The 15,020-nt window shown below is 37.8% G+C and overlaps 1 protein-coding gene across 1 annotated transcript in view; it reads left to right on the top strand.

Annotated features, from left to right (window-relative positions):
* The first annotated feature begins 466 nt into the window (after window positions 1-466).
* The window catches only part of LOC137387878 (golgin subfamily A member 4-like), a 31,156-nt gene continuing 16,602 nt past the window's right edge, over window positions 467-15,020 (top strand). The window contains exons 1-14 of the mRNA XM_068074391.1: window positions 467-605; window positions 1,680-1,871; window positions 5,308-5,445; window positions 6,812-6,967; window positions 7,686-7,803; window positions 8,311-8,435; window positions 9,464-9,667; window positions 10,036-10,215; window positions 12,243-12,365; window positions 12,492-12,862; window positions 13,015-13,948; window positions 14,235-14,365; window positions 14,544-14,691; window positions 14,818-14,986. Coding sequence (XP_067930492.1) covers window positions 5,338-5,445; window positions 6,812-6,967; window positions 7,686-7,803; window positions 8,311-8,435; window positions 9,464-9,667; window positions 10,036-10,215; window positions 12,243-12,365; window positions 12,492-12,862; window positions 13,015-13,948; window positions 14,235-14,365; window positions 14,544-14,691; window positions 14,818-14,986 — 2,767 coding nt within the window. The 5' untranslated portion in view covers window positions 467-605; window positions 1,680-1,871; window positions 5,308-5,337. The remainder of the gene's footprint in view (window positions 606-1,679; window positions 1,872-5,307; window positions 5,446-6,811; window positions 6,968-7,685; window positions 7,804-8,310; window positions 8,436-9,463; window positions 9,668-10,035; window positions 10,216-12,242; window positions 12,366-12,491; window positions 12,863-13,014; window positions 13,949-14,234; window positions 14,366-14,543; window positions 14,692-14,817; window positions 14,987-15,020) is intronic.

Genomic DNA, 15,020 nt, shown 5'->3' with positions numbered 1-15,020 from the left:
ATTGCTAGCTTTGCATTATTATAATCGTGATAATGTTTAAAAAACTTAAAGAAAAGGTTAAAGTGAACTCTCCTGTTGTGGTAAATCCTCCACGAGAGGCGAATCTTATAGATATTGATGATGACCAGCCACCAATCAATCAGTCAACGCCTAAACGAGTAGCTTCGACAGCTAACAGTTCGACTCAACAGTTCCTAGAAAATGTAAATAGTGTAACGTTTAGTCATTTTTTCAATTGTTATAGGATCTTCCAAATTTGGAATTTGTATGTTAAATTTTTGGTACTAAACGGTTTATACAAAAAGGCTTTATGTTGACAAATTTCTAAAACTGTTTAGCAGCCCGAGAATACGCAAGATGTTTCTGGAGGATTGGACTCGTTTAGGACAGCAAATGGTAGCACAGCAACTGCTGTCAACCTTTCAAACACATTTGAATTTCCTGAAATACCAGGGCAGCCAGTTTACACACTTCCAAGTGATACAGAAAGTGAAGCAGAAACGGAGACTGTTGTCAACTTGCAGGCATTTAGTAAAGAAGAATTGTTTCAGAAATTCAGGGCCGTTGAGCGCACGTCAGTCAAATATAAGAACAAATACAAACAGGTTTGTCGGATTCATTTTTTTTTTTTTGAAACAGGTATTTTAGACATTTCTCTTGGGTAAGGCACTATTTAACATCATACACCCAAACCCAGTAGAAGGCACGCGTTTTTCCTCAGTCATTTTATGTACATATGATTTATTACAAAGAAGAAAAAACATGTTTATGGTGCAACCAAATGTGTGAAGTCCCATGAGTGCAGACCACAGGTGTCCTTTAGTGGGATATTGCCGAGGCCGGGCCGTAGTCTACACACAAAAAACAACAAAGTTCCACGTAGTTATGAGCAAAAACAAAAGTATCCATCCAAATATTTCACCAATCCAATGAGCAACACACACAAAAACTAAACCAATCGACATCACCACCCATCATGTCAAAATATTCCAAGTTTCAAGTCATGTCTTGTACAACTCGCCTTATGGTTTCTCAAAACTTATCTCCAAGTCCCTATTAATTTCAGACTGCTCGATTACTGTTTTCTAAATGGTCACTGCTAGCCTAGCCTAGCGTCATGCTTCAACACCTCAGTAACTATCGGGGCATCGCTGAGTGCTCCCGGACGTTTCCCCGATAGTTACTGAGGTGTTGAAGCAGGGCGCTAGGCTAGCAGCGACTATTTAGAAAACAGTAATTGGACAGTCTCAAATTAATAAGGATTGGTGAGATATTTGGATAGATACTTTTGTTTTTGCTCATAACTACGTGGACCTTTGCTGTTTTCTGTGTGTGTAGACTACAGCCCGGCTTCGGCAATATTCAACTAAAGAACACCTGTGGTGCAGACATTGAAAGTTTATATATCAGGTTTTGTTTTAGAAAATGCTACACAGGTATTGTGGATATTACTGAAGCTTATTATGAGCATATTGTAAATTGTTTTTATTGCTACAATATAACAAGACTTCTAATCAAACTAAGTCACACAATGATGCAGCAATGTTATGTGCCAACTCTGGCGTTTTTCAATATTCCTAACTACGGAAATATCAAAATATCAAAAAGCTCCAGAAATAGCATCATAATCAGCCTTAAAAAGGGCAAATCTCTAGTAAATCTTTTTTACATTGTTATAGGTTTTCACTGCTTTCAACCAAGCGGAGAGAGAAAGAGCCAAATTAAGTGATTTGCTAACAAAATCACAAGATAAGTCATTTCAACGTATCTCTGAGTTGCGTGAACAAGTTGAATTAGAAAAGAAGAGCAAGAAAGAGTTTGAGACTACATTAGAAGGAAAGGATATTGAGATAGCGTCTTTGAAGACTGAGGTATTTTTAACATTTTCTTCAAAAATGGTCTTTTTTGAAAAAAGTATACAATCCAATTACTGATTAATTACCTTGCTGAATTGCTTTTTAATTTGGTTGCATTTTGGTCTTACGCCTTTGCCAAATTTTTAGCCTAGTAGTTTCAAACATTTGTACTGCTTACTGCATTGCAACCAAAATAGGATACTCAAGACAAAAAGAGTATTTTGCGCAAGCATTTATATTATCGTGACTTTAATGTTCATTATTTTCGTTATCGTAGCCAACTAAATACCCAATAATTGGTCATGCATTAATATTTGACAAAGCATAATCGTAATGTGTTAATGTCCAAAGAGCATTTTAAGGCTAGAATACACCAACTGTTTGTATGGATTTTTTGAGTATGAATCTCTACTAATGTCTTATCAAGGACCTTTTGTTTCATTTGACGGGCAGCTAAGCAGCCAACCAGAACTTTAATATACTCGCTAGTCAAGAAAAAGCAATGCAAACTTTAAGGCTTTTGTAAAACCAACTCATTGGTACACTTCAACTATAGAAGTAACTGAAGGGTTCAAATCCATAGATATACAGTGCACCCTCAAGATCGGATTACTCTGATAAATGATTTTTTCACCTTACGAAGTGGAACAGGATGATTTTTTCACCTCACCATACGAATCATTTCACTGTATGAATTCATCAAAATTTTTGCCCAAGTTCAAATTTGGCAGCCTTAGTGCTTCTTATGTATGTCAAAATAACAAAGACATCGAAATGCTGTTTGCCGAAAATATTTTCACAAAACCTGAAAGAGACGCAATGACTGAGTTCTCCCAGTTCTGCAATTCTCATGTGTGAAACGGTAATATTTTCCTTTTAAAACCCGTCGCAAAGTTGGAATTGCAATCCCTTCGAACAGGTCAGTGGTCAGACAACTTCTCTTCACTTGCTAACAAAAATCCACTTCATTACAAAAATGGCATCATTTTCAAATCGGCTTTCTTGCCGAATTAAGTTGAAAAAAGTCTTATACAGGTCTGCTATAAGTTATAATGAAAGTGAAGACAGAAGCCGATAAGTAATAAGATTTTAGTGATAAAAAGTTGAAATTCAGTAAAATAGTTGAAAATACATATTAAAACTTAGCTTAAGTGTGTGTGTTTAGTAAGCTAAACTTATTTGAGGTGAATTCAGAGTGTATGTTGTACGGAAGTCTGTCTCGATGGTAAGAACTCCCTAAAGTACGTACTGGACATGGTACATTGTAATGCTATATTTTATTGCAGCTCATAACCACTAAATACAATAAAGTTACTAATGTTAACATACTATTTTGTTACTAATTTTAATATGTAGCACTTGTATAAATTTTGCCGGTTTTTACCAGGGATGTTTGCATTATATAATTACTATGATTTTATACCCTTGCATACAATTTTTTCACCAAATGATGCCAACCCTGGAACGGATCAAAATTGTATCCTGAGGGTGCACTCTACTTCAAATATAGTATTAACTGGAGTAGTATAATATTAACTAGTATATAGTATTAATGATTGATCTACCTCAACCGCAGAATTTAATTTACCTAACCTTAAAAATATGTGACATAAAAGTCAAGTCTACTCAACTATTTACTAGTCTAATTTTATATGAGCAAGCATATGGCAACAAGCATTACTATAACATTTTATATGAGCAAGCATATGGCAACAAGCATTACTATAACATTTTATATGAGCAAGCATATGGCAACAAGCATTACTATAATATTTTATATGAGCAAGCATATGGCAACAAGCATTACTATAACATTTTATATGAGCAAGCATATGGCAACAAGCATTACTATAACATTTTATATGAGCAAGCATATGGCAACAAGCATTACTATAACATTTTATATGAGCAAGCATATGGCAGCAAGTATTACTATAACATTTTATATGAGCAAGCATATGGCAACAAGCATTACTATAACATTTTATATGAGCAAGCATATGGCAACAAGTATTACTATAACATGGTTTGTCGCTCATCACATTTATATGATCAGTCTGGCTTCCTCTGTTAGTGCCAACAAATGCAGCCTCCTCACTCAGCAATATGGCATGGGAGGCATACATTAGATTGCCTTATATTGGATATTTGGATACTTGACTTTCATAAGCTTTCATTAATTACGTATAACTACTGAACAGATGTTACAATCAGCCAAGTCTAACAAACAGTCTTAGATACGAGTAAATTGTAATACTGAAATTAAGCTTACATTCTGTCCTGTAACAATTTTATTAGCTTTAATATAACGCCTGTTGTGAAATTATTAGGAGGCTATTGTCAACTATAGGTGAGCTAACCAGAGAAACAACTATTATAAATGCTATAAAGTTGGTAATACACAGTAGTTGGGTGACTGATGCTCTGCTAAAGGCAGTGTTTGTCTAAAAATAATTATTTTAGGCTTAAGTTTTTGCATGGATTAAACATCTAATTTTGAATAGCTGGGTGTATAGAGAATAAAATTTGATAAAGGTTTAATACGCTATGATAGGTCAGATTGGCTGTCTGTAGAAGCAGCGTCAGAATGATCTCTTTGTTGGGTGAACCTCTGTTGGTTGTCCCTTTGGGTATAAAATGCTTGTAAGACATGTGCTGGATGTAAACTTGCCTCAAAGTTGTTATCCTGTATAAAGTTTAAAGAAGTTGACCAGAATATAGAGCTGGTAGCATAAAGGAATTTATTTCAAATTCAACTGGGTGAAATGTAACATTAGTCGAAGCCCAAGTGTGATTCAAAATTCATCTGAGATGCTTGTAGTTTGCCATTTGGAGACACAGTAGCCTAGATGCTCTTTTTAAGACCATATACTTGTTATTTAACACTAAAATGTCTACTTGGCATAAGTATGCAAACAGCGGGTAGTATCCATGTATCTAACATGTAGGGTTCAATGTGAATCACTGCTCTGATGTTACCTGAACCAAGCTAGTTACAGAGTGAAAGTTTATCATTATAAAATAAAAAAAGGATGACAAAGTCTACATCAGCGGTTTTTTAATTTTAAATCCTTGCAACTGAAATGGTAGAAAGTAAAGCTGTTCACATCAAGTAGCACTTTTGCTCAGCCATTTTCCGCCTAAAATTTCATTCAAAGAAAAGAAAGTGAGTTGCCACAATTTAAATACAAGAGAAGACAACAGCCAAATTGTTAAACTGTCTCAATATTACTTTATAAGTTTGTTTACTGAGACTACTATTTCATGGCTAGTATAATACAATGTTTGAATTTGCCAAATAGTTGAGGAATATGTTAGATAAGGACACGTTCCAATGATTTTAACAAAAACAGATTGAATACGATTTGTTTTTCTCTGCATGAGTTTATAGTATTAAGCTAAGCAAAGGCTTCTTATGGAGCTAAGGCTTGCTGTGTATTGTGGGCTTTAGGTGAGCCAGATAAAGGAGAGTGTATCATCTATGGAATCTCCGCAGCACCTCGCTGACAACGTGACAGCGCTCAAGGAGAAGATAAAGAGACAGGAACAGTTGCTTGCTAAATGCAAAGACACAATCAAGGCTAACAAGGTTCCTCACTTTGCTAGATAATTGTAAAAAATCTCAGCCTATAATCGAGTTGCGCGTATCTGAAATCTATGCTATTCTACTAAGGAGAGAATACTCATGTTAAGCCTTTCATATTCACATCGCTAATAAGTTTCAGTCAATATGCAAAACTGTTCCTGCTGAACATCGAATATATGAATGATACATCGAATGAATAGAACATCGTACAATAGAACGATTGTATCTATTGTACGATTTTTATTCCGATTATCACAATTGATCTTTCGGCAAGCCAATGTTCAGCCGTTGCATACCGTTGCTATCATTAGCACTTCCTGAAAGACTTGGAGAGATAAAACTGATAGTAGATAAGGTCTTTGCTATATTAGATATATATGTATATAACGTCAGAGTATATATAACGTCAGAGTATATATAACGTCAGAGTATATATAACGTCAGAGTATATATAACGTCAGAGTATATATAACGTCAGAGTATATATAACGTCAGAGTATATATAACGTCAGAGTATATATAACGTCAGAGTATATATAACGTCAGAGTATATATAACGTCAGAGTATATATAACGTCAGAGTATATATAACGTCAGAGTATATATAACGTCAGAGTATATATAACGTCAGAGTATATATAACGTCAGAGTATATATAACGTCAGAGTATATATAACGTCAGAGTATATATAACGTCAGAGTATATATAACGTCAGAGTATATATAACGTCAGAGTATATATAACGTCAGAGTATATATAACGTCAGAGTATATATAACGTCAGAGTATATATAACGTCAGAGTATATATAACGTCAGAGTATATATAACGTCAGAGTATATATAACGTCAGAGTATATATAACGTCAGAGTATATATAACGTCAGAGTATATATAACGTCAGAGTATATATAACGTCAGAGTATATATAACGTCAGAGTATATATAACGTCAGAGTATATATAACGTCAGAGTATATATAACGTCAGAGTATATATAACGTCAGAGTATATATAACGTCAGAGTATATATAACGTCAGAGTATATATAACGTCAGAGTATATATAACGTCAGAGTATATATAACGTCAGAGTATATATAACGTCAGAGTATATATAACGTCAGAGTATATATAACGTCAGAGTATATATAACGTCAGAGTATATGCTGTATTAGTGTTCACCCTCACATAACTCACTGTATTAGACCGCAACTGATTCCAATATCGCTCTAGCATCTACTCTATGACGTATCACAATTGTGATACTGTCCAGCCCAAGTGAAACACCCAACTTTACTGACACGTATTGTTGTCTTGTGCTGCTTTATGTACCACATTGCTGCCAATGCAAGTGTCCGTTCAATCATAGGAGAAGCAACTCATGCTATCCAATGAGAGAGATGCTCTGAAGACTCGGCTCGAAGAAGCGACAACATCTTTAGAGCGAATGGAATCGGAGAGGACATCGTTGTTGAGTGAAGAGGCTGAAGCATTGCGACGGAGTGTCAGCAGGAAAGATGAAGAGGTATAGCCACGTAATCACACCTGCAACCATCTATGTATTCATAGCTATATGATCACACATGCTGTCACTCATATATTCATAGCCATGTGATCACACCTGCTGTTACCAAGCAGTCATAGCCATAGGATCATACTTGCTATTACCTATATATTCATAACCACATGATCACACCTGCTGTTACCAAGTATATATAGCCACATGATCACACCTGCTGTCGCCTATGTATTCATATCCATTTGATCACATCGCTGTCACCAGGTATTCACTAGTTTTTAACTTTGTTAAGTTTCTTCAAATATCTTACCTGATTTTTTAATAAGTTAGATCAGTTTATAATATATTTTGTAGCAATTCTTCAGTTGTTATACAAGCTGACTATTTAGTCTGTAACTTGTATTTAAAGGAGGCATAAGATGGCGCTAGTAAGGCATGTCAATTAGTTACTTCTTCAAACCTTGATTCAGGCCTTCCTTTGCCTGATGGTGTGTTTTTACTGCTGCCCGCACCATACTCTATATAATTGTGTATAATGTATATTGTAATATAAACAGCCACACATGATGCACTGAAATTTCATAGCATGATAGGTTTCAATTCATAGCATCCTCTTGTGTCATTTCATGTCACAAGAGGATAACTCCAACATATAAGCGCTGTATATCCGTAAATCGTATTGAAGTTACTTTAATGAACACTACAGTTACTTGTAACGCTTTAGATGGCAACATTGAAAGAGACATTTAGTCAGCAGATTCAAGATTTGCAGGCGGACGCTGACAGACAGGCAGAACAGATGCAGCTGCTGCGATCTGAGAATGAAGAGTTGACAGCCAAAGGTGGGAGTTATTTGACCCTGTTATTGTCTAACTCAAGTTATTTTTAGTTTGATTTCACTGTTTGAACAACCCTGTTATTTGGACATGGCCCTGCGTACAAACACTTTCTACATACAAGTTTGACTTTTTGGGTATTGCTTGCTGTTTGCCCTTTTTTATAAAATAAAAGAAAATTGACAATTGCTTTTTTGCAAGAATATTATGGCTGAAAGTCAAGGCGAGTAAAAAATTTAAAAGTAGCTGCCCTAAAGAACGCTTGCTGACCTTACAGGGAGCGTTGTACTGTTATTACGATTCTTGATTTTTCAGTTTACTTATCATACAATTTCTTTCAAGTCACTTGAAACCACCTTAAATGGCTCGTGTAAAAATCGATGCAGCTAAAGAACTTTGAATAACTCAACGTAATCATAGAATACTGTTGAGTATAAGTTAGTGTTTCTTCGCATCAAACCAATTCAGTGCTGGATTTTAACGTTTCACGATATACCGATGTGCTGTTTTTAGCCAAGGATCAGTTGGAGAAATCAAGAGAGATCATCAAGAAACTGACAGAAGAAAAGAAACAGCTGACAGGAAGCTTGACTACAGTTCAGCAGAACCTTGAGAAGACAACTTCTGAACACGAGCGGGTTAGTTTCTGCAGAAGTTTCTTTTATTAACTTTTCGTTTTGTTCTTGAATCGTGGCAGTTTATGTTTAACTAGGAATTGTCTGTTTATAGAATTTATCCTCATCAATCCATTTTCCACTAACAAGCAGTCTTGACATATGGAGTCAACTAAGTGCTGATTATTTCCTTTGTATTTTAAAACTGTCATATGTTGAAGCAAAGATTCGTTGAACCTTTTGGTAGAAATTTTGCTACGGCTTACGAAAAGGGTTTCTAGATACGAAAGGCCTTTCGTATTTTGGCCGTTAGTTTGTTTCGTATCTGGGGCCTATGTGCTTCTCGTGGATTAGATGTACGCCACATCGCACTCAGTTTTATTTGCTAGAGAATGTCTGTAAATGACCAGCATTCTGTTTTCGTTTGTTGTATAATTTGGAGTTATCTTATATAACATGCAGAGTAAGACAACTTTTGTTTTTAGTAATTCAAGCTCTCTGTCTTTTGTACGATGATGGTATTTCGTTTCGTGCCAGTGTAAATAAATCTTTTTACTTACCAAAGGTAGGTAAAAAGGTAGTCAAGCGATCATACCGCTCATAGTTTTTATTCGTTATTTCTCTGTTAGTCCTTTCATGTGTAATTTTTCTATTTATCATGTACATTAGTAATATAATATAGTTGTAATATATTTCTAACATGTATTTGTTAGGTTTTAACCATTAAATGTATTTATAAAAATGTTATGTCCGAGTTTTGTGGACCTTGAAAAGAATTAGGACATTTATATAGTAAAATCGGTTTCTACTTATGAAATTTTCTACTTACGAAACAGCTTCTAGAACAAATTAGTTTTGTAAGTAGAGGTTCCACTGTATGTTGAAAAGGTGATCTTAAGTTGTGGTTTGACTGTAGTTTGTTTTCTTCATAGGAATTGCCCAATCAATTCTTAGCTTTCCTTTTCCTGACTACTTGAATCTGAATTCATTAATCAGAACTTGCGTCGCATGCAATATAGAACTTGTGTTGACTGATATGGTTGTTATTGCAGGAGCTATCTACCCTCAGAGGGGAGCAGGAGGAAGAAAAGGCAGTGTTCATGCAGCAAGTATCACGGGTCAAGTCTGAAACGCTGACCCTGGTGCAAGAGGAAAGTGAAAAGGACCTGGAGAAGGCAGTTGCAGCTAGAGACCGAATGTGGGAGGAGAGAATGAGTCAGATGGAAGATGAGACTGCAAAGAAACTGGCTGGAAAGGTAAGCTGACCGGAAATCCCTGTTATATGTTATTTTTATTAATTGAACCTTCAAATTTGCTTATTGGAGCAGAACGTTCTGTCATATCATTTTATTGTCAGATACGCACAAACTTATGTGAAGAATGGTTGAAAGTAGTGTATGTTCATTCTGGAGCTTGCGCATTGGAGAAACTACAGCGATGCATTTCCTCAATGTCAACGGAATCCAAAAATGCTTGATCCTAATTTCAATTTTTCTTTTGCTATAACTGTTGCAAACACACTTGGATAATATATTTACAAAAGTACTTTTAGCATTTATGAACCTTTTTGTCTTTACTTGACATTGTTACACTAGATGGGCCAGCCTATTGTTTGCTGCTACAGGACTCAGAGATAGCACTGTTGAGTGAACGTAAGAACAGGGAGATTCAGGAAGCAATTGCGGAGAAGCATTCCGAGATGCAGCTAGCTCTAGAGGATGCCGGGTTGCAGAAGACAGCAGCGGTCAGCCAATTTGATTCGCAGAAAAATGAGTTGCTGGAGCAGATTGAGCAATTAAAAGCAGTAAGTTGAGAGCTTTAAAACAAGTTTATACTTTCCTTCTATATCAACGTCTGTTTCTATGGTTGAGTATTGCAGCGGCATGTTTCCTGTAAGTATTTGATATCAAATACGCATGCTGATGTGAGACCGGTGATGAGGTCAGTGATAGGAAGTCCATAAGATTGGCTAACAAAACTCTATTGATAGTTGAAATAATTTGTAGATACCATTATCACTGGTTGTTTACCTCCTAATTGGACCCTAATTACATGTAGCCGCGTTTCTAACAAATCATCTTCCCTTTTGGGGAAGGTTATGGCACCCAATTTGAAGTTATTTTTTGTCGTTGGTTTTTTCTGTTGGTGCACTTGTTGCTTCGCTAGTCTAATGATCGCATTATCTAACACCACCTAACTAACATATTCGGCTACAATAACAAGCCTGATATTTTGACTACTAAGGTAAGTCTAAAATGGAGGTTTTAAACACCCTGCAACTCATGTGAGGATATATAAGCTGGCATCATGTTAAATAGAAGCTGATATCAGAAGAAAGAGAAACGAGTTTCAGATGATTTGAAGAAAGTCGACTACAAGTGTAAAAAATAAAAGACACAGCTCTCTTCCAGACTATCCAGCCCGAGATAATCAGAGTACACAGATGCATAGAGAGCTCTGCTATTGAACAAATATAATCTGTAGTGTTCTCAGAGTGAATAGTCACGGCTAATCTGCAGCATTCACATAGCGAATAGTTACGGCTAATCTGCAGCATTCACATGGTGAATAGTCGGGGCTAATCTGCAGCATTTCGCATTGTGAATAGTCAGGTCTAATCTGCAGCATTCCCATGTTGAATAGTCACGGTTCACTATAGCTATTAACTTCTATTCCTCATCATCAACATACTCATCATCGGATACCAGCCTATGTATTAATTCAGCCTGCTCTACTCTGTCCCTAGACCAAGGTGCATGTGCTCTACTCTGTCCCTAGACCAAAGTACATGTGCTCTACTCTGTCCCTAGACCAAAGTACATGTGCTCTACTCTGTCCCCAGACTAAGGTACATGTGCTCTACTCTGTCCCTAGACCAAAGTACATGTGCTCTACTCTGTCCCTAGACCAAAGTGCATGTGCTCTACTCTGTCCCCAGACTAAGGTACATGTGCTCTACTCTGTCTCCAGACCAAGGTACATGTGCTCTACTCTGTCCCTAGACCAAAATACATGTGCTCTACTCTGTCCCTAGACCAAGGTACATGTGCTCTACTCTGTCCCCAGACCAAGGTACATGTGCTCTACTCTGTCCCCAGACTAAGGTACATGTGCTCTACTCTGTCTCTAGACCAAGGTACATGTGCTCTACTCTGTCCCTAGACCAAGGTACATGTGCTCTACTCTGTCTCTAGACTAAGGTACATGTGCTCTACTCTGTCCCCAGACCAAGGTACATGTGCTCTACTCTGTCCCTAGACCAAGGTACATATGCTCTACTCTGTCCCTAGATCAAGGTACATGTGCTCTACTCTGTCTCTAGACTAAGGTACATATGCTCTACTCTGTCTCTAGACCAAAGTACATGTGCTCTATTCTGTCTGTAGACCAAGGTACATGTGCTCTACTCTGTCTCTAGACCAAGGTACATGTGCTCTACTCTGTCTCTAGACCAAGGTACATGTGCTCTATTCTGTCCCTAGACCAAGGTACATGTGCTCTACTCTGTCCCTAGACCAAGGTACATGTGCTTTACTCTGTCTCTAGACCAAGGTTCATGTGCTCTACTCTGTCTCTAGACTAAGGTTCATGTGCTCTACTCTGTCTCTAGACTAAGGTACATGTGCTCTACTCTGTCTCTAGACCAAAGTACATGTGCTTTACTCTGTCTCTAGACCAAGGTTCATGTGCTCTACTCTGTCTCTAGACTAAGGTACATGTGCTCTACTCTGTCTCTAGACCAAAATACATGGGCTCTACTCTGTCTCTAGACCAAGGTACATGTCTCGTCTTGCATAGCTATTTCTACAACGATATCTAATAATCCCTTAGGCACTATCTCAGACTCAAGCGGCTTGGGAAGAGAAGCTACAGCAACATGAGGCTGACAGTATGGTGAAAGTCAGTGAGCTGGCAGCAGAGACAAGCAGACAAAGCGAGCATAACCAGCAACAGGTAGGTTATGATGCCTCAGTTACCTTTGCACTAGTTGTACAGCAGCATTCAATTAGATGGAGCGTGCTAGAACATTTTGGTACCTGAAGCCTTGAATTGTAAAGCTGTATTGCGTTTGTTTATTAGGTGGTCGAGCGGCTAAGGGAGGAGTTGGAGGCCGAAGGAGCCCTCAAGTTGAATGGATTGGCTCAGCAACATAGCCAGGAGATGGAGAGCAAGCTGCTTGAGCACCAACAGGAAATAGACAAACTGGAGTCTAAACATAAAGCAGGTCTTGCAGATATTAGACAGCAGTGTGATGTGGAGGTAGGGCAGCAGGAGGAGAGGCACGAAAAGGAGATCGCAACTCTAAGAGAGTTGTTATCCGAGAAGGAGTCAGCAATCAGAGAGTGCTGTCGTAGCTATGATGAAAAGTTGAAAGAGCAAGCGGAATCATTATCAGCAAAATGGAAGATTGAAAAAGATGATCTCATGCAAGAACACCAGAAATTTCTTAGGTAAGTTTAGAAGCTACTCGCTTCTGTCTTAACAACGTTTTTGTGATAAAAACAGTAAAAATTTTACTTAGTGTCAAAGTTTAAACTGCTTTGCTTCATTCAAATTTACATCATTGGTTAGCATTTAATGTTTCATTAATGTATCTTGGCAGCGAGTATAACTCTAGCTGCAGCTCTGACAAAGAGCTCGCTGTACAGGCAACAGCTCAGCAACATGAGAAACAACTGGAACTGTTGCGTCAACAGCACCAAGCAGAGCTAAGCGACCTTAGGTCTGACCTTGAAGCAGACTTTGAGAAGCGACTAAAAGAACTATCTACTGAGCATGAATCGAAGGTTAGTGATCTAATTAGCAGTTATCAATCTGAGCAATTGGATGCATCAACCAAACATAAGCTTGCGATAGAGGAGTTATCAGCTCTCAGTTCGCGCCAGATAGGAGAATTAAATGGCAAGCATCAGATGGAGCTTGAAGCACTCCAACACCAAATGACTGATTTAGAAGCTAAGATGGCCGACATGTGTGAGCAACACGAAGCTGCTTTTGACAAACAAAGGCTTGCTAATGAGCAGAGAATTGATGAGCTGGTGTCTCGGCATACCGAACAGACGCAACGTCATGAGCGTGATACCGCTCACCTTCTTTCGCAGCACGAAAAGGAGCTAGAGCTGCTGCAGTCAGAGTCAACCTGTCAGATTGATTCCAAGCTTAATGAGATAACGGAGAGTCTGGAAGCGCAGCATACTGAAGAGCTTTCTCGCTGCCGACATGATTTTGAGCAGGAGAACAATCAGCTGCGTGAACATTATGACAATCTTGTTAAATTAGGAGAAGAGAAAAAGAATGCAATAGAAACAGAATTACACGCTTTAAGGGAAAGTTCCAAACTGGAGCTAGCTGATTTCAATAGGGAACATAAGCAGCAGTTGTCTTCTCTCCAGGAGGCCTATAAGATTGAGTTGGAGAAGTTGTCTACTCTTCAAACAGAAGTTGATGACTTGAAGATGGCTCAGGATAAGACAACAGAATGTCATAGATGCGAGCTGGAAAACCTAAAGAAACAGCATCTACTCGAGATGGAACAGGTGAGCAGCCCTAGGCAATTGGTAACTTTCCCCCATACTCTGGTATAAGCCATACAGTGTAAAATTTTTTACATTGCCTGGTTATCGTTGTCTCATAACAGTAGTGTTGTTTTACATATAGTAGATGTTTACAAATGGTCAGTGCTTTTTCTTGCTTCGAAGATATTGCGTGAGAAAATTAGTGAAATAATCTCTGTGCACAAATCTGTCTCTTGTAATGTTTGTCGTAACTTTAGTCTCATCCAGACTTAGTAAATGTTTTAGAGAGTTTCTATTGTATGACTAGCGGCTGACTGAGAATGGAGAGAAGACTGAGGAGCGAGTTCATGAGTTTGAGAACAAGCTGGAGGGGCTGAGTCAGCAGGTAGTGGCAGAGCAGCGACAGCGGAGTCAGCTACTAGAGGAGAATAATCATCTGTATGTCGGCTACAACCTGTATTTCTGCTTGTGTTCTGTTTAGTCTTTTCACATTTTGTGTCGAAGCAGTGTTAACTGTTTTTTTCATCTTTCCATTTACATTCTTTCAATAAAATTTATCTAATCATAAGGTTCAAGATTTTGTTTTCCCAATTTCTTGAGGTATCTTGTTAAACAGGAAATTGGAAGTGGAGACATGGCAGGGTAACCACAAGTCAGCAGTAGCTGAGCTGGCAGATCGTAAGGAGGAGTTTACCATTAAACTAAATGAGCTGCATCAGAGCCAGGAAAGTCAGCGAGACAGTTTGAAGACGGACACGGAGCAGGTGCTTGCGCTGACCTTTTCATATCAAACCTTTATCCATTCCATTGTCTTCCTCTAACCTGGCATAGTTCAATATTTCACTTTATTAAGTTATTTTGATTACATTCTGTTATTGTTTGGTATACAGAAGTTGAGTGAGATGAAAGAAGAGTTGTCTAAATATAAAGAAGAAGTCAAAGTCCTAAAGGACCAGCTATCAAACACTCAAACTGATGGGTCGTCCAGAGAGTCTGAACTGATTACAGCTCATGAGACTGAAGTCAGTAGGATTACAGCTGAGCACCGACGAGCTATAGGTACACCTTATTGGTTAACAGTTTATATAAACCA

This window comes from Watersipora subatra, chromosome 2 (genome assembly GCF_963576615.1).
Source record: "Watersipora subatra chromosome 2, tzWatSuba1.1, whole genome shotgun sequence".
Lineage (NCBI taxonomy): Eukaryota > Metazoa > Bryozoa > Gymnolaemata > Cheilostomatida > Watersiporidae > Watersipora > Watersipora subatra.
This window is presented reverse-complemented; position numbering and strand designations above follow the sequence as displayed.